Source organism: Gorilla gorilla, chromosome 21 (genome assembly GCF_029281585.2).
Source record: "Gorilla gorilla gorilla isolate KB3781 chromosome 21, NHGRI_mGorGor1-v2.1_pri, whole genome shotgun sequence".
Classification (NCBI taxonomy): Eukaryota; Metazoa; Chordata; class Mammalia; order Primates; family Hominidae; genus Gorilla; species Gorilla gorilla.
Window position 1 is genome coordinate 50,311,368 of NC_073245.2, and position 25,097 is coordinate 50,336,464.

The window sequence follows — 25,097 nt, forward strand, 5'->3', positions numbered from 1 at the left end:
GACCTCAGGAAAGTCTCTGTCCCTCTCTGGCCTGTTACCCCTTCTGGAATTAGCCTAGCGTGTCTCTGGCCCCTGCCAGCTCAGCCAGTTTAGGCCTCCACCTGGGAGAAACCCACAGTGGAGAATTTTCCAAAGCAGAGCCGGTTCTTGATTTGGGGTAAATGATTGTTTTCTTTCTTTCCTTCTTTCTTTTCTTTTTTTTTTTTTTTTAATTTAATAGACAGGGTCTCACTCTGTTATGCAGGCTAGAGTGTAGTGTGTAGTGGTGTGATCATAGCCCACTGTAACCACAAACTCCTGGGCTCAAGCAATCCTCTGGCCTTGGTCTCCTGAGTAGCTGGGAGTACAGGCAAGCACCACCATGCCCAGCTAATTTTCACATTTTTTGTAGAGATAGGGTCTTTGTATGTTGCCCAGACTGGTCTCAAACTCTTGCCCTTAAGCAATTCTCCTGCCTCGGCCTCTCAAAGTGTTGAGATTATAGGCTTGAGCCACGGCACCTGGCCTATTTTCTAGACTGATTGTGCATCTTTAGGTATTTCCAAAACTGAGAAAATAATTTACCAGAAAGGAGGCTTCCCAGTGACTTCCAGCCTTTGTGCCGATGGCTGATGGAGTGACCTGTTAGCATTTGTCAAATGCCAGTGGTGAAGGTTAGGTGGTGACAGAAGGTAGATGGGGCTTGTGACTGATGGAAAACAGCAGGTGAGGGGTCACCCCAGAGGCCTGGCCTCTCATCTCTGTCCTTACTTACTGCAGCCTGGGTAGTCCTTCCTGTCTCTGGGCCTCAGTTTCCTCCTCTGAAAATGAGAAAATCAGTTTGGCTGGATGGTTTCTGAGTCCCCTTTGAGCCCCGGAGTTCTGTGATTCCAACGAATTTATGTTTCAAAGTTGTAGTTTTAACAGCTGCACAAGGACTTAAATCTTTTTTTCAATTCAACAGATGTTTCCCCTTCCTTCCTCCCTCCCTCCCTCCTTCCTTCCTTCTTTCCTTCTTTCCTTCTTTCCTTCCTTCCCTCCCTTCTTTCCTTCCTTCCTTCCATCCTTCCTTCCTTCCTTCCTTCCTCTGCCTTTCTTTCTTTCTCTCTTCTCTTCTTTCTTCTTACTCTGTCATCCAGGCTGCAGTGGCATGGTCATAGCTCACTGTAACCTTGAACTCATACAGATGATCTTGGAGATAGCTCTTCTGAGGCCTGCCAACAGGTAGTAAATGAGTTTGGAATTGGACCCTCCACCAGCCGAGCCTTAAGATGACCACAACCAAGGCCAACACCTCGTGAAAACCCTTGAGTCAGAACCACCCAGCGAAGCCACAGAAACAGAGAAACCACTATTAGTTCCAACTGCTAAGTTTTTGGGTCATTAGTTCAGCAGCAATGGGTAATCAGTGCAGCCCTTCTGCCACGAGCTGAGCTCTTGGGGCTGGGGCTGGGAAGGGAAGGGTTAACCCCAGAGCCCAGACTTTCAGGTGGGCAGCAAGGTTAATGCCTCCAGCTTGGGGGACCGTTCATTGCAGAGTTACCCAGTGGTTCAACCAATGTTTGGGTCTGCTGCCAGCTGGGCCTCAGCCCTCCTGTGGCACCTGTCAGGGCAGGAGCATTCTGTTGTGGGGGGTGGGGGGTGGGGGAGGAGGGACATTCTGGAAACTGACTGATTCTTTGGCAGCTTTGCCTCCCTGCATCTGCCCGTGGTGCACCAGCTGCGAGTAGAGCCAGCACAGCTGATCGGCCTGTGTTCCTGGCAGGGGTCAGGGCTGTCTTAACTTCTCAGCTCCCGGCCCTGGGCCTATGGTTTTGAGTCCAGAGGGAGGTGTTGAGGAGCTCCCCTAAACCCCAGAGACTGCTGATAAACCAGGCCCACAGGCAAGGCACACCTCCTGGGTGCCATCCCCATCTTGTTTAATCCTCATGGTAACCCTCCCAAAGTAGGCATGCCCATCAGCACCATGCTGCAGGAGGAAACCGAGGCCCAGGTTTGTGCAGCTGGAAAGCACAGAGCTCTCTGACTCCAGAGTCCACCTGATCATCCGCTCTGCTTCCTTGGCCCCACTATGGGGAGCATGATGGATGTGGTGCCTCAGTAGTTTGGGGGAGCTGCTTCGAGGAAGAAGGTGGGAGACTTGAGGAGGCAGGGCTCCTGACCCCCCTACTCCCCGCTCCACCAAAAGCAGCTCTACTACTCTGTGCTGTGCCATTAGGGGATCAGGTACAATGTTTCACAGTGTTTCACAAATGTGTGGTCTGAACAGAGAATGTTCCAGTCCCGAGTCCCCATACCGTGTGACCTGAGGAGCCAATAATAACCCCTGTCTCCTGAGGAATTATGGAGAATTCAGTGAGGTCAAACAGGCAAAGCTCAGAACACAGTGCCAGGCACACAGTGAGAGCTCAGTGTGGTGGTGGTGGTGGTTGTGGTGGTTCAAGGAAGGATTCGCTTTAATCAAAGGGCCTGTGGTATGGAGAAAACATTCATCTAGGCAATGGGGCGCCTTTGGAGGCTTCTAACAGAGTGACCTCCCTCAAGTTTGTGTGTGGAGAGGCCTCCAGCCCAATGCCCACCACATGGGGGAGCCGTGTTCTCTGCCAGAAAACTTGAAATAGGAAGATAAGCCTGGTGGGGCGGGGTTAGGGGAAAGGGAGGAGAAATAACCGCTGTGGGTTTTCTGTGAAAGCAGAGCCTAGGGGAGGTTGAATGGACAGTGACAATATTAGGGATTGAAGTGGAGCCATAAATCCTGGCTCATTATCCCCAGAGAACCAGAGGGATCAGGTTGATTTGAAGAGGAGCCAAAGGTAAGAAGAGAGGCTGGCTCCCAAGGTGAGAAATGCTGAGGTCCAGCATGGGGAAGGACCAGCCTCTCCCTCTGAGTCCAGGTTCTTTCTCTGGCACTCCTGGAGGCAGCCCATCCTGTCCCTGCATGAACCCTGCCAGTAACAGGGAACTCAATGACGTGTGCAGTAGCCTGTTCTCACGAGGTTCATCTCTGGATGTTCAAAAGAGCTTCCTGCCTGCCGAGTGCAAACCTTCCCCCAGAAGCTTCATTCAATAATTCAGTAAGTCTCTGGGCACCTACCATACGCCCTGCCCTCATGAGGAAGGAGCAACATAGCACTGAGCAAGACAAAGTCCCAACTCTCAAGGAGCTTAGGTTCAGCTGTAGGAAGGCAAATATTATACAATGATATCACATAATGCCAGATGATAATACGGGCTATGACAAAAATTAAAATAGAGTGACATGACATAGTGACTACCCTCGATAGGGTGGACAGGGAAAGGCATGAAACATTTAAGGGCAGGCATAAATGACAAGAAGAGACTAGCTATGGCAAACTGCATTTTCCAAAGATGGCTTCAGCAATATCTCCCATCACACTCACTCTTATGCAGCATGACTCACCACTCCTTCAGCAAGAGATGGAGTCTATTTCTCCAGCCTTGATTCTGGGTGGGACCTGTGATTGCTTTGACCAATGGAATAAGGCAGGAGTGATGCTGTGTTATTTCTGGATGTAACCTTTAACTACTCCAGTAGCTTTTGCTTCTGGGTTCTTCGGACTCTGTTTCTTAGGCCACTTCCTCTTGGAATCCAGCTGCCATGCTGGGAGAATTCTAAGCCACATGGAGTGGCCAACCATGTAACTGGGCTGTCAGCCAACAGCAAGCATCAACTGCTCACCATATGAATGCGCTGTCTTCCATCCAGCCCTCGAGCCTTCAGATGACTGCAGCCCTAGCCCCCATCTGACTGCAACTGCAGAAAGAAACACTCGACTGGGCACAGTCAACCCCAGAAACATAATAAATTACTGTTTTGTTTTTGTTTTTGAGATGGGATCTCACTCTATCACCCAGGCGGGAGTGCAGTGGTGTGATCTCGGCTCACTGCAACCTCCACCTCCCAGGTTCAAGCAATTCTCCTGCCTCAGCCTCCCGAGTAGCTGGGACTACAGGCGCCCGCCACCATGCCTGGCTAATTTTTGAATTTTTATTAGAGATGGGGTTTTTCCATGTTAGTCAGGCTGGTCTTGAACTCCCAACCTCAAGTGATCTGCCCGCCTCGGCCTCCCAAAGTGCTGGGATTACAGGCGTGAGCCACCGTGCCCAGCAATAAATTACTATGTCATATCTCTAACTTTTAGAGTATAAGAAATAAGTAGAACACCACAGAATAGCTTTGTGCAAACGCCCTGAAGAGGGAAAGAGTTTGGGATATTTTGAGAAATCAAAAAAGTCCAGTTTGGTTACAGCAGAATGGGTGACTGGGGAACTGACAGAGAGAGGCAGGAGTGCGCCAGACCATGCAGCTCATGGTAAGGAAAACAGGGAGACATTGAATGGCTAGGCAAGGGCATGCATGATTGGATTTATGTTTGAGAAACTCCCTCTGGCTGCAGGGAGAAGAATGAATTCTAGGGGGTTGTGGTATTTTTTAATAATGTTGAATTTTGGGAGGCTAATATTCATTTTTTATTTATTCATTTTTTAAGAGACAGGATCTCATTCTCTGTCACTCAAGCTGGAGTGCAGTGGCTTGATCATAGCTCACTGCAGCCTTGAACTCTTGGGCTCAAGGGATACCCCCACCTCAGCCTCCGAGGTAGTTCAGCCTCATAAAATGAATTGGAGTTTATTCACTCTTTTTCTATTCTCTGGAAGAGATTATCAAAGATGAATGTTAGATAGAACTTACCAATGAAGCCATCTGAGGTTGAAGTTTTCTTACTGGAAGCGTTTTAACAACTGATTCAATTTATTTAATTGTTAAAGGACTATCTAGGGTTTTTTATTTTGTCTTAAATCAAAATTGGAATGTTATACCTTCTAGTATGTTGCTTATTTCACTTAAAATTTCAAATTTATTGGATCAAAATTTTTCAAAATAGCCTCTTTTTTCTTTAATGTTGGCAGCATCTGTAGTGATGTCCATTTTTTATTTCTAATATTTTTGTGCCATTTCTCTTTAATTAATCTTCATGAATATTCATCTTTTAACTGGAGCATTTGGTCTTTTGATATTTAATATAATTTATCAATGTATATGGGTGCAAACCCACTAGCTTATTTTGTGATTTCTCCCCTCCCCTCCCTCCATCCCTCCCTCCCTCTCTTCCTTCCTTCCTTCTTTCCTTCCTTCCTTCCTTTCTTCCTCCCTCCCTCCCTCCCTTCCTTCCTCCTTCATTCCTTTCTTCTTACTGCCTCCTCCCTTTCTCCCTTCCTTCCTTCCTTCCCATTTTGAACTGATTACTTTTTCGTTCTATTTCCCCTTTCCACTAGTTTGGGGATTATGCACTGTTTTTATTCTTTTAATGTTATCATTGAAATTACAACATGAATATTTAACTTACTGAAGTCTAAATATAATCAGTACCATTGCTCTTCTTCCAGGCCTTAGAACACTGCTACTCTAATTTGACATATACTCCATAGTTTTGGTGTATTCTAATTATTTTTTTAAAAACATAAACTCTACAAGACATTAATGTTATTGTTTTATGTAGTCAATGCTCAGCTAGACTGGCAGATGGATTGATCATTTCTTTGTTCTTCACTTCTCCTTTCATCTCAAGCCTTCCATCAGTGTTCGTATTTCTTCTACATAAAGTGTACACTGTAACAAGTTTCAACAAGCAGAATGTGCTCTATTCTTTTTTGTCTGAGCATGCTTTTATTTAACCCATATTCTTGAAGTACATATTGATGAGCATGGAATTTTAGTTGGGTAGTTAATTTCTTTCAGCACATTGAATGTATCATGTTACTATCACCTGGCTCTGTTGTTGCTGTTGAGAAGTCTTCATCACTCTGTCATTTCTTTGAAGGTTAGTTTTCTTATTTTCTGGTTGCTCATTAGATTTTTCTCTTTGTCTGTGATGTTTTTCTCCTTTACTGTGATGTCTAGACATGGATTTATTCTTATCACTTTCCTTGAGATTTGTTGGGATTTTTGAATTTGTGGATTAGTACCTCTCATCAGTTTTGGAAAGTTCTCTGTCATTATTTCTTCAGTTAGTGTGTCTGCCCCATTTTCTCTCTTGTATTTTTCTGAAACTGCTATTAAATAGATGTCAGATATTTTCAGCCTCTCTTCCATGTCTCCCAACTTCTCTTTTATGTTTTACACCTATCTACTTCTCTGTACTATATTCTGGATCATTTATCTTCTGCCTCACTCGTGTTTTTCTTTAGCTCTGTTTAATCTTCTATCAAACCCAACCATCGACTTCTATGTTTCAGTTATTGTATTTTTCATTTCTAGAAGTTCTATTTGGGTTTCTCTATTTTTTCAGTTATTAAAATTGTTGCAAAAATATGTAACATAAAGCTTACCATCTTAACCATTTTTAAGTTTACAGTTCAGTGGTACTAAATACATTCATAATGTTGTGCAACCATCAGTATTTGGTTCTCTTTTAATTCTGCTGGTACTTTTCATGGTTTCTGTTCCCAGTAGATATTTGTAAGGTAACATGCCTTCCTTCCTGCGATGCCCCACTAGATTGCTAATCCTCACTTATCTGTACCCATCCTCCCAAATCTGGAGGTAAGTCTTATCTCCTTTTAAAACCTTTGACTGGACAGTCATGGTAGAAACTAAAGCCATCATCATTTAATCATTTTGTGTTTACTCAAAAAACAAAGAAACAAGCAAACTTCTATTAAGTTCTAGGCTGTTCTCTAGGGCATGCAATAATGAATCAGGCCTGGAACCTTCCATGGAGGACCTGTTTCCCAGGGGGAGGCTGATATGAGAAAAAGGATATTTAGAATGAATTCCACATACCTTCTTTGAATGCCAACTGTGTGCTGGTCACATTGCTGGGTTCTGAGTAAGCAGGAGGTAAGATACAATCTTCTCTCTCAAAGTTTGTAGTAGAGTAGCAGAGATGAATGGGCCCTTAAGTAATCATGTAAAATGTCAAAAATGCCAGGCACATGATTGGTGCCTTTTAAATAATCTCTGAGTGAATGATGGTGAATTGGCGTGGGAGTTCAGAGGAGAGAAAAATTGCTTCTGATTGGAACATATTAAGGAAATCTGTAATGGCATTTGAGTCAGGCCTTAGAAATCTGTTACTTTTGGACATCCAAAGACATAGGAGAAGGTAGGGGCAATTCAAGTAGGAAAACAGCATGAATAAAGGCGTGGACTGTCTTTTTATTTTAAACTGCTCTATTGAGATATAATTCATATATCGTGAAGTCCGCCTGTTTGAAGTGTACAATTCAATGGTTTTAAGTAGACTTAAGGGTCGTGTGACCATCACCATAATTTAATTTTAGAACATTTTCATCATCCTAAAAGAAAACTACTCATTAAGTCATTCCTTATCCTCCTGCCTCTCCCACCACCACAGCCACAAGCAACCACTAATCTATCTTCTGTCTGTTTATTTATTCTGAACATTTCATATAAATGAAATCGTACAATATGCGGTCTTTTGTGACTGGCATTTTTCATTTACAATAACGTTTTGATGTTTCATCCATGTTGGAGCATATATCAGTACTTTATTCCTTTTTATTGCAGAATAATATTCCATTGCATGAATGTACTGTATTTTGTTTACTCCTTTATTCACTGCATTCAAAGAATGGATGTTTACTATCATCCATTGATAGACACTTCGGTTGTTTCTACTTTTTGGCTCCTTTGAATATTTGTGTACAACTTTTATGTGGGCATATGTTTTTTATTCTGTAATTCCACCAGGAATGGGATTGATAGGTAAAATGGTAGCTCTATGTTTAACCTTTTGAAGAACTGCCGAACTGTTGCCAAAACAGCTGCACCATTCGATGTTTCCAGAAGCAGTGTATGAAGGTTTTAATTTTTCCACCTCCTTGCTCACACTTGTTATTATCTGTCTTATGGATGATAGCATTCTGCTGGGGGTGAAGTGGCATCTCTTTGTGGTTTTGATTTTCATCTCTTAGTGGCTAATGATGTTGAATGTGAGCACCTTTTCATGTGCTTATTAGCCATTTGTATAGCTTTTATGGAGAAATGCCTATTCAAATCCCTTGCCCATCTTTTTGCGGGGAGGGGGACAAGGTCTCACTCTGTCACCCAGGCTGGAGTGCAGTGGTGCCATCATAGCTCACTGCAGCCTCAAACTCCTGGGCTCAAGGGATCCTCCTGCCTCAGTCTCCAAAGTAGCTGGGACTATTATGTGCCACAGGTCCAGTTAATTGTTTTTTTGTTGTTGTTGTTTTTCAGAAATGGGGTCTTGCTATGTTGCTCAGGCTGGTCTTGAACTCCTGGCCTCAAGACATCCTCCTGCCTCAGCCTCCTAAAGCACTAGGATTACAGGCATGAGCCACTGTACCCAGACTATTTACCTTCCTATTGTTGAATTGTAAGGGTTCTTTATATATTCTGGATGCTAGACTCAGATATATAATTTGCAAATGTTTCCCCCATCCCGTGGCTTGTGTTTTCACTTTATGACATTCTATGAGATGGAAAAGTGTTAAATTTTTATGAAGTCCAGTTTATCAGTCTTCTCCTGTATTACCAATGCTTTTGCTATTATATCTTATGTTCTGTTTTGTAATGTGGGGTGAGTCCCATGGGCGGGTTCAGTTTGTGGAAACTCTTCAGGCTGTTATAATTTGTACTTTTCTGTGCCTGTAAGACTTCAAAACCCAGTTGTAAAAAACAGGACTGATAATAATTGCAGCTTCCTTTACTGGGCAAACATACTCATAGTGCTTAGCACAGAGCCAGCCACTGCTTAGTGCTGACACGTGGGGGTGAAGTTGTTACTGTAGTTATTGTTTTTTTGTTTTTGTGCTTGTTTTTTTCTTGAGATGGAGTCTCGCTCTGTCGCCCGCTGGAGTTTAGTGGTGCGATCTTGGCTCACTGCAACCTCCGTATGCCGGGTTCAAGCAATTCTCCTGCCTCAGCCTCCCGAGTAGCTGGGACTACAGCTGTGTGCCACCATGCCCGGCTAATTTTTTGTATTTTTAGTAGAGACAGGGTTTCACCGTGCTGGCCAGGCTGGTCTCCAGCTCCTGACCTTGTGATTCACCTGCCTCGGCCTCCCTAAGTGTTAGGATTACAGGCGTGAGCCACTGCGCCCGGCCTGTAGTTATTGTTAAAATCCAGCTCTGTCCCTTGTTGGGTGGTGATCTTGGCCCTAAGTCACTTTACCTTGTTGGCCCTCACTCTTCCCATCTGTAAAATAGGTTAGCACCATCCACTTCACCAGGGCCACCAGGGCCCCCAATGAAACAAGATGCGACATCATCAGGCTTGAAGTCTGCCTCCAAGAGGGCCTCATAAAAGCTTGGGTTCATGAAACAGGGAAGAGGAAAGAGAAAAATCAGACTCATGATTGAAGGGGGAAAATTGTCAGTGCGGTGATGAGTGTTTGGGTGCCTGCCACGAACTGGGTGTGGGGCGGCCCCTCAGAGTTTCCACAAGCAGGGTTGGCCAGGCCTGGGAAGGAATGAAGGGGGAGTTGGCCAAAAGAGAGTTGTCTTCCAGGGGAGTGGGGTCTGGTGGTGCCAGGGCGCTCAGCTTGGGGAGGGCTAGTGTACAAATCTTGGCTTTAGGCCTGGCTGGGCAAAAGTTGATTGACTCTCAGTGCAGAACAATCAGAAACCAAACCTCCCTCTAGCCCCTGGCCCCCCACCCCCATTGGTTGCCCCTATGTGATTCTAGTCTTCCTGTCTTTGCCCAAACAATCCCACCCACACCTCCCCTATTCCTTTCTTGTTCTTGAGGTCTCGCTCCCTGCCCCCATCACCAAGTCAGGTTTTAAGAGGCCTAAAACTTATACCATCGGAGGAGATAGTTTCATTAAAGTAGAACATGTATAGAGAGAAGGCACAAATCATGTCTACAGCTTGATGAATTTTCCCAAACTCAACATGCTCATGTAAACTGACATTCAAGTCAAGAATCAGGCCAGGCGTGGTGGCTCACACCCCAGCACTTTGGGAGGCCAAGGTAGGTGGATCACCTGAGGTCAGGAGTTTGAGACTAGCCAGGCCAACATGGTGAAACCCTGTCTCTAATAAAAATACAAAAATTAGCCAAGCATGGTGGTACACACCTGTAGTCCCAGCTACTCGTAAGGCTGAGGCAGGAGAATCACTTGAACCCGGGAAGCGGAGGTTGCAGTGAGCCAAGATTGCCCCACTGCACTCCAGCATGAGCAACAAAGGGAGACTCTGTCTCAAAAAAAAAAGAATCGGACCATTATTCCCAGCATCCCAGAAGCCTCTCGGTACCCCTTTCTTGTTATCCACCCCTTAAACATAACCACTCTCCTGACTTCTGACATCATAGATGAGTTTTGCCTGGTTTTGAACTTTATATGTTTGAAATCATCCAGTGCGTGCCCGGGTGTCTAGCATCTTTTTTTTTTTGTTTTGAGATGGAGTCTCACTCTGTCACTCAGGCTGGAGTGCAGTCGCACGATCTTGGCTCACTGTAAGCTCCGCCTCCCGGGTTCAAGCGATTCTCCTGCCTCAGCCTCCTGAGTAGCTGGGATTACAGTTGTGCGCCACCACACCCAGCTAATTTTTGTATTTTAGTAGAGATGGGGTTTCACCATGTTGGCCAGGCTGGTCTCAAACTCCTGACCTCAACTGACCCGCCTGCCTTGGCCTCCCCAAAGTGCTGGGATTACAGGCGTGAGCGCCGCGCCTGGCAAGAGTCTGGCATCTTTTACTTAACATGTTAGCAAGATTCAACCACGTTGGCTGCATGCAGCTGTACTTTGTTTCCTCTCATTCCTATAGCGGCCCTCGGAATGACAATACCACAGCTTCTATGTTCACTCAGCAAGGGTTGCATTTTGGGGTTGTTTCAGCTTTGGGATGTCTGGGGGAAAAGCTGCTATGAATATTCTTGCATGTGTCTTTTGGGGGACATACGGGCTCATTTCTGTTGAGTCATCCATGAGGGGAGTTGCTGGCTCACAGGGAGAGATGAATGTTCCGCTGTAGAAGATTCAAGGACTGCAAATTGTGTTCCAGAGTGGCCGCACCAGCTTCCTCTCTCCTCCCAGCTGTGGAGAAAAGTCCTGCCGTTCCACATCTTCACTGACACCTTGTGTGTGTGTGTGTGTGTGTATACACAGTATGTGTGTGTGGTAGGACCTAGTTCATCCATGCAATGCACATAGTGTATGTGTGCATATATACTGTGTGTGTAGATATGTAAACACACATATGGTGTGTGTGTGTATATATATATATATATGTATCCCCATTATTCTGAGCCCTAGTCCTTCCCTCCTGGCACGTCTCACTTCACACTGGTGGTCTGTCTGAATGCTCTGTGGGACAAGCCTGTCCTCAGGACCTAAATCAGCACCTGGCCCTGGCCCATATTAGGAGCTATATAAATGTGTGCGAGTATATATATATACACACACATACACATACATACACACACACACAAATAAGTAGATACACACACACATATATGTGTGTATCTATTTATCTATTTTTTGCTTTTTCATTTTTAGTCATTCTCATAAGGAGGCTGTGATACCACATCATGGTTTTAAGTTTGAGGGAACGTCTTTAAGAAAAAGAAGCCAGGCATGGTGGCTCACGCCTGTAATCCCAGCACTTTGGGAGGCCGAGGCAGGTGGATTACCTGAGGTCAAGAGTTCAAGACCAGCCTGGCCAACGTGGTGAAACCTTGTCTCCACTGAAAGTACGAAAGGTAGCCAGGTATGGTGGCATGTGCCTGTAATCCCAGCTACTTAGGAGGCTGAGGCAGGAGAATTGCTTGAACCCGGGAGGCGGAGGTTGCAGTGAGCCAAGATTGTGCCATTGCACTCCAGCCTGGGTGACAGAGCAAGACTCTATCTCAAAAAAAAAGAAGAAGAAGAAGAAGAAGATAAAAGAAAATGATAAATTGAGTACATGAAAAAGATAAAAGTAAAAGAAAATGATAAATTGAGTACAAAAGTAAATATTTATAAAGAATGTGAAAAGAAATCACAACAAACTGCTGGAGACTTTCAAGTTTCGATTCCTTTCTTCTGAGTGTTTCTGAGCATTTCTGAGCCTGTTTCCCAGAAATGTGTGCATTCAGATGCTTCCTGATAGTGACCTGGGTCCCTGCCCTGTGTGAACACTGCCGGGCTTCCTGGGATTCCTGGTATGGGGCCCCTGCAGAAGAGTCTCCCTGAGGCTTAAATGTCATCAGCTTCCCAGGAAGTCGCCTCTGCCTGGTGCTCACCTCTGGCCCCTGCCTAACACCCCAGCCCCAGCTCACAAACTTCCCCACCTACCCCTCCTCCTCTTCTGGGCTCAAAAACTCCCCTGCTCACAAACACTCCAGCTCACGAACTCCCCAGCTCACAAACTGCCCCACCTACCCCTCACCCTTTCCTGGACTGACTCTTCCTCCCCAGGCTCTCAGCTTCCATAGTAGCTTCCAAGAAACGCCTTCTCTGACTTCCCTGTCTAGGATATTCTCCATTTTTAAGTCCACAGCCTGTGACCAATGGCAACAGAGCAGAAGGTTAGAGCAATTACTGTGGATGGAGCTTGCCCAGTAGGCCTCCTAGCTCCATTTTCTAGCGTTGTGATCCCAGGCCTGTCCTGTAACCTCTCTGGGCCTCAGAAACCTCTCTCTCTATATATATATGTATATATAATAATATATAATAATAATTATATATAATACATAATAATAATATATAATATATATAATAATAATATATATAATATGTATATATAATATACATATACCTATTATATATAATATACCTATTATATATAATATACATATACCTATTATATATAATATACCTATTATATATTATATATTATATTATATATATTATATATTATATTATATTATATAATATATAATATATATATTATATATTATATAATATATATATTATATATTATATATTATATTATATATAATATATATATTATATATTATATATATTATATTATATAATATAATATATATATATTATATAATATAATATATATATTATATATAATATATATTATATAATATATATATTATATATAATATATATTATATAATATATATATTATATAATATATATATTATATATAATATATATATTATATATAATATATATATTATATATAATATATATATTATATATAATATATATATTATATAATATATATATTATATAATATATAAAATATAATATATATATTATATATAATATATATATTATATTATATATTATATATATAATATATATATTATATTATATATAATATATATATTATATTATATAATATATATATATTATATTATATAATATATATTATATTATATTATATAATATATATTATATTATATAATATATATATTATATTATATATAATATATATATTATATTATATATAATATATATTATATTATATATAATATATATTATATTATATATAATATATATTATATTATATATAATATATATTATATTATATAATATATATATTATATTATATAATATATATATTATATTATATATTATATATTATATTATATATTATATATATTATATTATATATTATATATATATTATATTATATATTATATATATATTATATTATATATTATATATATATTATATTATATATTATATATATATTATATTATATATTATATATATTATATTATATATTATATATATATTATATTATATATTATATATTATATATATATTATATATATATTATATTATATATTATATATATTATATTATATATTATATATATTATATATTATATATATATTATATTATATATTATATATATATTATATATATATATTATATTATATATTATATATTATATTATATATTATATATTATATTATATATTATATATTATATTATATATTATATATTATATTATATATTATATATTATATTATATATAATATATATGTATTATATATAATATATAATATATATAATATTATATATTATATAATATATATATAATCATATATATAATTATATATTATATATTATTATATATTATATATTATATATTATATATTATTATATATTATATATTATATATTATTATATATTATATATTATATATTATTATATATTATATATTATATATTATATAATATTATATTATATATTATATATTATATAATATTATATTATATATTATATATTATATAATATTATATTATATATTATATATTATATAATATTATATTATATATTATATATTATATAATATTATATTATATATTATATATTATATAATATTATATTATATATTATATATTATATAATATTATATTATATATTATATATTATATAATATTATATTATATATTATATATTATATCATATTATATTATTATATATTATATATTATATAATATTATATTATTATATATTATATATTATATATTATATTATTATATATTATATATTATATAATATTATATTATTATATATTATAAAATATATATTATATATTATAAAATATATAATATATATAATATAATATTATATATTATATATTATAAAAAATATATATTATATATTATAAAATATATATTATATATTATATAATATTATATATTATAAAATATATATTATATAATATATAATGTTATATATTATATATTATAAAATATATATTATATAATATATAATGTTATATATTATAAAATATATATTATATAATATATAATATTAATTATATACTATATAATATATATGCATATAATATATAATATTATATATTATATACGTATATAATACATAATATATATATTATATGCATATATGATATATATTATATGCATATATGATATATATTATATGCATATATGATATATATTATATGCATATATGATATATATTATATGCATATATGATATATATTATATGCATATATGATATATATTATATGCATATATGATATATATTATATGCATATATGATATATATTATATGCATATATGATATATATTATATGCATGTATGATATATATTATATGCATGTATGATATATATTATATGCGTGTATGATATATATATTATATGCATATATGATACATATTATATGCATATATGATACATATTATATGCATATATGATACATATTATATGCATATATGATATATATTATATGCATATATGATATATATTATATGCATATATACGTATTGTATATATTATATGCATATATACGTATTGTATATATTATATGCATATATACGTATTGTATATTATATACAATATACGTATTGTATATATTAGAATATACGTATTATATATATTAGAATATACGTATTATATATATTAGAATATTCGTATTATATATTATATAATATACGTATTATATATATTAGAATATTCGTATTATATATTATATATAATATACGTATTATATATATTAGAATATACGTATTATATATTATATACGTATTATATACATTATATATTATATACGTATTATATACATTATATATTATATATGTATTATATACATTGTATATTATATACATATTATATACATTGTATATTATATATGTATTATATATTGTATATTATATACGTATTATATATAATATACATATATAACATACATATATAATATACTATATATAATACTCATATATACATATTATATATACGTATTATATATAATACTCATATTATATATACGTATTATATATAATACTCATATTATATATACGTATTATATATAATACTCATATTATATATACGTATTATATATAATACTCATATTATATATACGTATTATATATAATACTCATATTATATATACGTATTATATATAATACTCATATTATATATACGTATTATATATAATACTCATATTATATATACGTATTATATATAATACTCATATTATATATACGTATTATATATAATACTCATATTATATATACGTATTATATATAATACTCATATTATATATACGTATTATATATAATACTCATATTATATATACGTATTATATATTATACTCATATTATATATACGTATTATATATTATACTCATATTATATATACGTATTATATATAATACTCATATTATATATACGTATTATATATAATACTCATATTATATATACGTATTATATATAATACTCATATTATATATACGTATTATATATAATACTCATATTATATATACGTATTATATATAATACTCATATTATATATACGTATTATATATACATATTGTATATAATACACATATTATATATACATATTATATAATACACATATTATATATGTCTTATATATAATATACATATTATATAATACACATATTATATAATACACATATTATATATGTCTTATATATAATATACATATTATATATAATACACATATTATGTATGTCTTATATATAATATACATATTATATCTATATCTATATCTATATCTATATAATATACATATTATATCTATACATATATCTATATCTATATATAATATACATATTATATCTATATATACATATTATATCTATATCTATACAATATATAATACATATATAATATACAATATATAATATGTATATAATATACAATGTATATAATACATATATAATATATAATATATATAATATGTATATAATATATAATATATATAATACATATATAATATATAATATATAATATGTATATAATATATAATATATATAATACATATATAATATATATAATACATATATAATATATATAATACATATATAATATATAATATATAATACATATATAATATGTGTTATAGATATAATATACATATTATATCTATATATAAAATATATATGTAGAGAGAGAGAGACAGGGTCTCATTTTGTCTCCCAGGCTGGAGTGCAGCCGTGCAATGTTGGCTCACTACAACCTCCACCTCCCAGGCTCAAGGGATCTTCCAGCTTCAGCCCCCCGAGTACCTGGGTCTACAGGAACGCGTCACCATGCCTGGCTAATTTTTTTATATTTTTTGTAGAGATGGGGTTTCGCCATGTTGCCGAGGCTGGTGTCAAACTCCTGGACTCAAGTGATCCTCCCACCTCAGCCTCCCAAAGTGCTGAGATTACAGGTGTGAACCACTGCACCTGGCCTTACAGTCTTATTTTCACATATAAAGCATCTTGTTTAAGGCTCACAATATCCCTAGGAGGTGTACCCTACTGGAACCCCTATCTCCCAGAAAAGGGTATGGAGGGGACTCAGGACCTGAGTTGCCCGAGGCACCTGACCTCAAGCCTGCCCTGAAAAACGCCCTGTGCTCCCCGAGAAGGCCATGCATAGTGCCTGGCGCAGAGTGTGACTCAAAAACATTGATTCCTTTTTCTCCATCCCTTTGAACTTTTAGAACCCTTGAGTACTGTATTTTTTTAAAAATTCACATTGAAGTATATTAGGCATACAAACAGAGTGCGATCATGCATATGCGGTTGACACATCTTCCCATGTTGAACGTGCTTGTTTACCCAGCACCCAGATGAAGAAAATCACAACCATCCCAGGCCCCCGCAGCCCCTCAGGCTGCCTTGGGCCTCTCTCCCACCAGGGGAAGCACGATCGCGGCTGTTGGTGAACTTCACATGGGTGGAACCGTGTAGTCCTTTGTGTCTGCCTGTGACCCTCATGGTGGGGTTGTCATCGTACAGCCTGCGTTCTCAAGGCTGTATGCACCATCATTTTTTCATCACTTTTGCTTTTGATGGGTCTCTTTGGCCTTTCCCCTTTGAAATGGAACACAGGGCTTCTCGGACTCCCAGACGTGTCTCTGTGCCTCTGCCCAGGCCTGTTGGGGAGGGAGGTGGGGAGGCTGGGGGAGTGTATGTTCTGACCCAGCGCCAGCCCCAAGTAAACGTGCTTCTAGGAGGCCCTGGCTTGGCCTTCCACCCTCTGCCCCTCCTTCCCCGACTCCATCAACATTCTGTTGTTCTGAGCTTGGCTTGAGGCCAATGGGTGAGCTGGCGGGCATCCTAGGTAAACAAAGGCAGCTGGACAGAAGAAAGTCTTTAGGGGTGGGAGGGTGGACCCAATCAGAAGCCCTCTCCACGAGGGCTGTCAGAGCTTGTATGGGGCCCCTGCCCTGAGAGCCCTGGAACATGGTAGGAGGGGAGGGTGCCGGTAGAGGTTGGGCCTTCTCCGGGCTAGGCTCTGCCCGGGGGAGGAAAGCTGCCTGGGTTCAAGTCCCAGCTCTGAAACTTACCAGCTGTGTGACTTTGGGCAAATTTCTTAACCTCTCTATGCCTCAGTTTTTTGATCTATAAAATGAAGGCAGTAAATAACTCGATGCATGTAAAGGATTTCTGACCTGCAGTCAATGTTGGCTGTTAGGAGGATGATGTGCCGAGAGACAGCTAGGTACTCGATGTGCACTACTTTATTGAACCTGCGCATTAGTCATGGAAGTAGACACCATGTCATCCCCATTTGACAGATAAGGAAGTGGAGGCACAGAGAGGGTGACAACCTGCCTGAAGCCACACTATGAGTCTGTGGCAGAGCCAGCTCTGATCCGGAGTCCAGGCCCCTGGCACCAAGCTATGAGCAGAGCTTGGGTGGGGATCGGCAGCCCTGACCTGCCAAAGAGCAGTGCCCAGCACTGTCCTTGTGGGGCCCAGACTCAGCCCTCACATGGGGTTTGAGGGGCAAGGCCTCAGGCTCATTTTCTCTGTCTGTAAAATGGACATATGTGCCCCAAAGAGTCAGTATCCTTCCCCTTCCTGGGTTCCTGGCTAGTGGGCTCCCCGGAGTGGGGCAGGCTTGGGGGCTGAACAGGGAGGCCTGTGCACCTGCCCAGTGTCAGTAGCCCTGGCTGGAGCAGCTCTGCCCCTGCTGTATAGCCGGGAGGCTGTCAGGCCTGGAAGCCAGAGTTGGCAGCCCTTGTTGGAGCTGTGCCCTGACCCTGCCCTTGGGGTGCTCCAGAAGAAGGGACAAGCACAGAAACAGCTATTCCTAACTAAGGCTGCCGAGTATCCAGTATTGTAAAGGTCTGGGGAGGTCAAGGCAGTTGGCTGCAGTCCAGGAAGGCTTCACAAAGGAGGCCTCCTTGGAGCAGGGTTTTGCAGGTTGAGTAAGAGTTCTTTAGGTAGAGAGGATAGTAAAAGTGTTTTTAGCACAGGGAATGGCAATAGGTCCCAACTACTCCATCCTTGCCCTTGCTTACCCTCTCTGTATTTCAGGGGGCTGGAAGCTGGAAAATGATATTTTCCAGAGCTGCTTGCCAGCCGGTTTCAGGTTAGGATCTGCCAGTGGGAAAGAGGCCTGAGGAGGGGAGATGCCAGCCTGCCTCTGGCTGCAGCCTCAGGTGGCTTCCACAGGCTCTGTATTTCCCAGCAGCTATGTTGGTTCTAGGGCTGTGGGCGCCAGCTCGTGGGCTTTGCAGCTGCTTCCCAATTTCTAGGTCACACTCCTTCTCCCATCTGCTCCTCTGCCCCTTTGGATACTTCTGGAATGAACTTCCTCTATGAACTCCCTCTCTGCCTGAAATAGTAGTGCGGTTTCTGTTTTCCAGCTGGTGACTCACTGATACAATTATCAAGCCACCCAGCCAGCACCAGGTTGTAGCGTCCAAGGAACAGAAGGATTCGGCACCCAGAACACGTGATGTCATGTTTTTATTTTGATTTATTTTTTATGTGCATGTCAATTTCTTTCTACATGACTTCCCAAGGGTGGGGACTGTCCCCATCATCTATTCATTCAACAGATACTCATGAGTGCTTCGATGGTGGGGAATGAGATGAATGACCAAGTCTGCACATCCACGGAATCGCAATCTAGACCTGCTTCATCCAGTACTAGCCAGACTGGCTACTGAGCACTTGAAATGCAGCTAGTTCAAATTGAGATGGGCTGTCAGTGTAAAATACACACCACGTTTCAAAGATTGAGTACAAAAATAAGAAGGTCAAATACCTTACTAATTCTTATATTGATTACATGTTGAAATAATGTTTTGGATATATTGGATTAAATAAAATACATTATTAAAGCTAATTCCACCTATGGCTTTTTTACTGTTTTCAATGTGGTCACTAGAAAATTCTAAATTACATATATGGCTTGCATTTGTGGCTCATGTTTTATTTCTATGGGACAGCACAGGTCTTGTGGGAGCTGAGTTAGAAAACACTGATTTACCAATTCAGCATTTGTTAGTGTATTTAAGAGATACGTGGTCCCTGCCTCGAGGGCTTCAGATAGGATGGAGAAAGGGACAGATAGGCCAACGTGGAAGTAAAATTTACTGTGATAAATGTTTGAATTGGTCCATATTCCAGGACTCTGGGGACCCGAAAAGAAATCAAGGAAGGTTTCACAGAAGAGGTGACTTTGGTGTTAAGCATTATAGGATGAGTAGGAGTTTGCCAAACAGGGAAAGAAAAGGAGGGGCACTCCAGGCTCAGGGAACGACACACACAAAAGCCAAGAGGTAGACAACTACGCAGGGTGTTCTGGGGATACAGGAAGTTAACTGTGGCCCAAAAACAGATTGTTGGTGGAAGGGGCCAGAGATGGAACCAGCCTGTGTAGGACCTTGAATGCCAGTAAAGTTTAAACCCAGGACAGGGCTGAGGCTCAGGAAAGACTCCTAGGCAGGAAGTGGGGGTCCAGGTGTGAGCGAGCTCACCTACCCATCTCCCTCCAAACTCATAAAGGAACAGACCAGACCTAGTTTGAGTGTGAAAAATAAACTATTTTATTTCAGTGTTTGCTCCTTGCGGTTCAGAAGCACATCTACTGCCTGCTTGGAACCCAAGGCTTTTATAAAACCGTAGAGAAATAGAGCTCTATGTATAGAGAAAATATACATGTTGATTAATTGTGTGACTCTTTCCTGTGCAAAGCGGAAAATTCTAAATGCAACAGCATGATTCTCTCCAAGTCCTTCTCTGGGATTTGGGGGGCCCTGGAGGCTGTGATCTCACCTCCAATAGAGAATCCCCCCTTCTTCCAGCCCAAGGAGCGCCCAGTCATGTAGAAAGAGCAGGAGATAAAATCAGAGCTGACAACTCATGGGCTCCCCAAGCTTCCTCCAGCACAGGGGCTATGTTTGGGGGCCTTAGCCCTGCAAAGAAGGGGTAGCTGGGGTGCCAACCTTGTTGGTTAGTGACCAGCACTGGCAGCTAAGGCTGTTGGGAAGTCTAGGCATTGCAGCGGGCAGGCTCATGGGTAGAGCAGGGGTGTCCAGGGCTCTTCTCCCCTAGAACTGGGGTCTGAAGGGTGGTACCTGGGCATAGGAAGGGACCAGGACAGGGCTGGGGACAGAAGGTGGTCACAGTCATGGTTTCACTCTCAGAAATATCCTGGGCCTATGGCTTAAGGCTTTGTGGAGCAGGGAGTGGACCTTGTGGTTATTTACAAGGCTGGGCCATATAAAAGCATTGCAAACATGGAGTGGAGAGGATCCTTGGAGATGAGCTGGTTCAATCACTCCTCCGACCAATAAGGAAACAAAGGCCCAGAGAGGGGAAGGCAGTGCCTGGCCAGACGTGGGGCCTGAACCTAGCCAGGGCTCTGACTCCCAGTCCCCCAGTCCCCTCTCTACCTCCTTGTCTCGGCTGAGTCTTTTTTTGATAAAGGCCCCAGACAGCCTCTCCGACAGTCTCAGGTCAGGCTGGGGTTATAAATGGAGCAGTGGACTCAGAGTCAGAGGCCCAGACTCTGCTCTTGGGCCTTCACATTACCCAGCCTTGCTAATAACCACGAGGCCACTGGTGTGGAGGGGGCTGCCTCCTCTCTCTAAGCCTCAGTCTCCTCATCCTGGAAGCAGTGCCCACAACAGTTTCCCATGGTGATTAAATGGGTTGGTGGCCCCGTGAGCCCCAGCAAGTGTGGGAGGCACCCAGCACATAGTAGGTGCTTCACAATGGTGAGGTTGAGGGGAAGGGCTATTAAGCTTGGGCTGCTGGGATGTGGAGGGGACCTTGGGCCTATCACTGTCCCCACCCAGCTCTGGCTGTCCCAAGGGCCCCTGGAGCTGGGTGCAGTCACGGGAAGAGGTACAGGATGCAGTCTAGGGAGCTGGATTCCCTGATCCAGCCAAAGGGCATGCTGTCCCTTTTTTGCCTGCTCCAAGGGGCTATGAAGTAGATCAAACAATATGGTGGGTGGTCAATGGCTTTCCAAAGGGCATCTGGGCAGGAGAGGGAATGTAGGTCTTTCCTCTCTCACCCCAGCCCCAGTCAGCCAAGGTCAGGGCTCCCTCTGTTTCTGGCACAGAGCATTCCTCACAGCAAAGGGGGTGAGTGGGGACCCACAGGCTCAGGAGGCTGAGATGGGCCAGGGGCACATTCCATTTCCGAGAGCCCCCATAGGCTGCCCACCCTGCCCTGGGGTCTGGGGCCCAAGAAGGGGCATATTTTGCTCACTAGCTGGGGATAAGGATTGGGATCAAGGTGGGGGCTCTCAGCAGGCTGGGAGCAGGGGTCCCTTAGGCGGGGCCAATGATGACATTCCGGAAGCCCTTCACAGCCTTCAGCTTGTCACTCTCGAAGTTCACCACCAGCTTGTGGAGGCCCATGTGGAGCGGCAGCAGGTCCATTCTCACCTTAACTTCCTCCCCTGCCTCCACGGGGTCTGGGCTGCAGCGAGAGAGGGGGTGGTAAGGAAAGGGGCCCAAGGCCCGGCTCCCCCATGCTGGGGGTCCAGCCAGGAAGTCACGTGACCTCCGAGGATCAGCACAGCGTGTCCACGAATGGGCCTCATTCTCGGCCCTCTGCAGGGCCTGGACAATCTGCCCTCCTAGAGTGAACCGTGCATGTGCACGCATGTATGTCCGTGTGCATAAAAGCAGATGGTGCATTTAGGGGCACAAGTGGATATGCTCAGGTAGCCGTGTGTATGAAAATGTATTGAGCTGTACATAGGTGATCTGTGCTTTTTACTGTATATAAGTTACATTACAGTAAAAAAGTAAAAAATAAGTGTGTGCTCGTATGTATGTGTGCAGCTAGGTATCTATGTGGAAACACCCACGCATGCATATGTGTGTGCATGCACATGTGTGGACATTCGGAGGGCAGATACCTGTCTATGTGAGGATGCATGTGTCTGCAGGTGAGCGCCTATTGACGGATGATGTCACTGTGGAGGTCTGTGGCAGATCTGTGCATGGGTGGTGTCAGCATTGACAGAGAATGTGACGGTGGGAACTCTAGCCCCAGGGTGTCCGGGAGTGGGCACAGCTGTGTGTGGGAGATGAGAGGAGGGGATTTTCAGCCAGGGCTTGGTGCCTAAGGACAGTCTCTACCCCCACCAGCATCTGCCCGCTTCCCCCAGGCCCCAAAGCTAGAGCAGCCAGCACTTACATCTCCACCGTCTTCTGCTCCTCAGTCAGGCCAGCCCCCTCCACAGTGAAGGTGCAGCCTTCCAGGGCCACAGGGAGCGGGTTCTGCAGGGACACCTCAGCCACCAGCTTGCGTTTCTGCTTGGGCTCCCCAAGGATCTGGAAGAGGGCATGGGGCAGATGTCAAGGGCAGGTGGGATCCAAGCTGGGCTGTCTGCATTCACTGCAATTTGGCCCAATATTTGCTGAACAAAGCTGTACCCAGGTCTGCCACGATCATCCCCCTCCCCCCACCTCTGTGCCTCAGTTTCTTCATCGGGAAAACACCGATTGTGCTACCGGCCCAGGTCTCCTGCATGGAGCTGCAATGAGGCTCCACGTGACCCAGGGGATGTCCAAAGTGCCTCCCTTGTCCCAGGGTCTGGAGGAGAAAGATCACAGCCTTTTGAGCCAGGCTGATCTCTGCCTCTTCTTCACTGTGTGACCTGGGGAAGTTACTCCCCACTCTGTACACCTTGGATTCTTCATGGGAGAGAAATGCCTGACTGAGGGTTCTTGTGAGGATTAACTGAGCTAATATGTGCAAGCTTCCAGCAGAATGTCTGGCACACTGCTCACTGCCGCTCCCTCTGCTGTTTACCATTTAAGTGTAATTGTTGCCCTTAGGGGTTGTGGGCTGCGGCTCCTCTAAGTGAAGGGCTATAATGATGATGATGGCGATGATAAGGATAGTTAGCTTTCAGTGAGCCCTTATCATGTGCTGAGGATGGCTCTATGTGTTTCCTGTGGATATGCTTTTAATTCTTACAACACCCCTCAGTGCTATTATTAACCCCATATTACAGATGAATAAACTGAGGCACAGTGGGGCAAACTCACATGCCCAGGGCTGCCCTGGTACAAACTCAGGCAGTGAGAATCTAGTCTGTGCCCTTCACTCCCCCACCCCACCCTGCCCCACCAGTGCCGAGTGCCTGGGGGTTCCAGCCTTAGTAGTATAGCATTTGAAGGATTCATGACTCTAAGATCCCCAAATTCCATGACCCCATCACTCTGGGATTTTCAGATTCATTCCTAGAGGCTACGAGTCCCCAATTCTCTAGGCTTCATGACTCTTTCTTCGATGAGGCTAGGATTTGAGGATCGCTAAGGCACCAAAGGTCTGGAGCTTGCAGGGATGCAGGTGTGTGGGGTGGGGGTAGGGATCTGCCCTCTCCCCAGCGCTGAGCTGCCCTGGGACCCTGCCCCTTGCCCAGCCTGCCCTTACCCGGATCTTGATTTCTGGATTCTCCAGGTAGAGGTCCCTCTCAGCCAGCAGGTAGCTGTTGATAACTGGCTCCACGAGGAGGGCCCGCACCTTGATGAGGTTGGACTCCGTAAGGCAGTCACGGTATTTCTCATAGAGGATGCAAAGAGGAATGCTCTTCTCTGCAGAAGGGGAGAAAGGAGGCTGCTCATGATGCAGAATCACCCCTCCCAACTCTCTTGCAACTCCAAGAGGCACAGAGAGGGGAAGGAATGTGCTTGGGGTCACACAGCGGGGGAATGGCTGGGCGGATCCCTGAACTCCCCACTGTGGCTCCAGAGTTCCCAGGGAGGAGCTGGAGAGTGGACACTGAGCAGCGGGTAGAGGACGCACTTGGACTCCCACGGGCCTTGGTTCTAATCCTGCCTTTGCCTCTTCTAATGGGTGACCCCGCGTGAGCCACTCCACCTCCCAGGTCCTCGATGTTTGGATCTGCGTGGCACAGGCACTCCTAAGGCTGTGGGAGGATGAGCTGAGCGAGTGTCCCGGAAGAG

The 25,097-nt window shown here is 41.3% G+C and overlaps 2 protein-coding genes across 3 annotated transcripts in view; one reads left to right on the plus strand and one right to left on the minus strand.

Annotated features, from left to right (window-relative positions):
* Positions 1-20,004, plus strand: part of RPRD1B (regulation of nuclear pre-mRNA domain containing 1B) — a 99,682-nt gene extending 79,678 nt beyond the window's left edge. The window contains exon 7 of the mRNA XM_055373500.2: positions 19,521-20,004. Coding sequence (XP_055229475.1) covers positions 19,521-19,535 — 15 coding nt within the window. The 3' untranslated portion in view covers positions 19,536-20,004. The remainder of the gene's footprint in view (positions 1-19,520) is intronic.
* Positions 20,005-20,684: 680 nt separating this feature from the next.
* The window catches only part of TGM2 (transglutaminase 2), a 38,022-nt gene continuing 33,609 nt past the window's right edge, over positions 20,685-25,097 (minus strand). For both annotated transcript variants that reach the window (XM_019016916.1, XM_019016915.4), the window contains 3 exons: positions 24,565-24,725; positions 23,320-23,456; positions 20,685-22,593 (listed from right to left, as the gene is read on the minus strand). In XM_019016916.1, the coding sequence (XP_018872461.1) occupies positions 22,443-22,593; positions 23,320-23,456; positions 24,565-24,725 (449 nt within the window). In that variant the 3' untranslated portion in view covers positions 20,685-22,442. The remainder of the gene's footprint in view (positions 22,594-23,319; positions 23,457-24,564; positions 24,726-25,097) is intronic.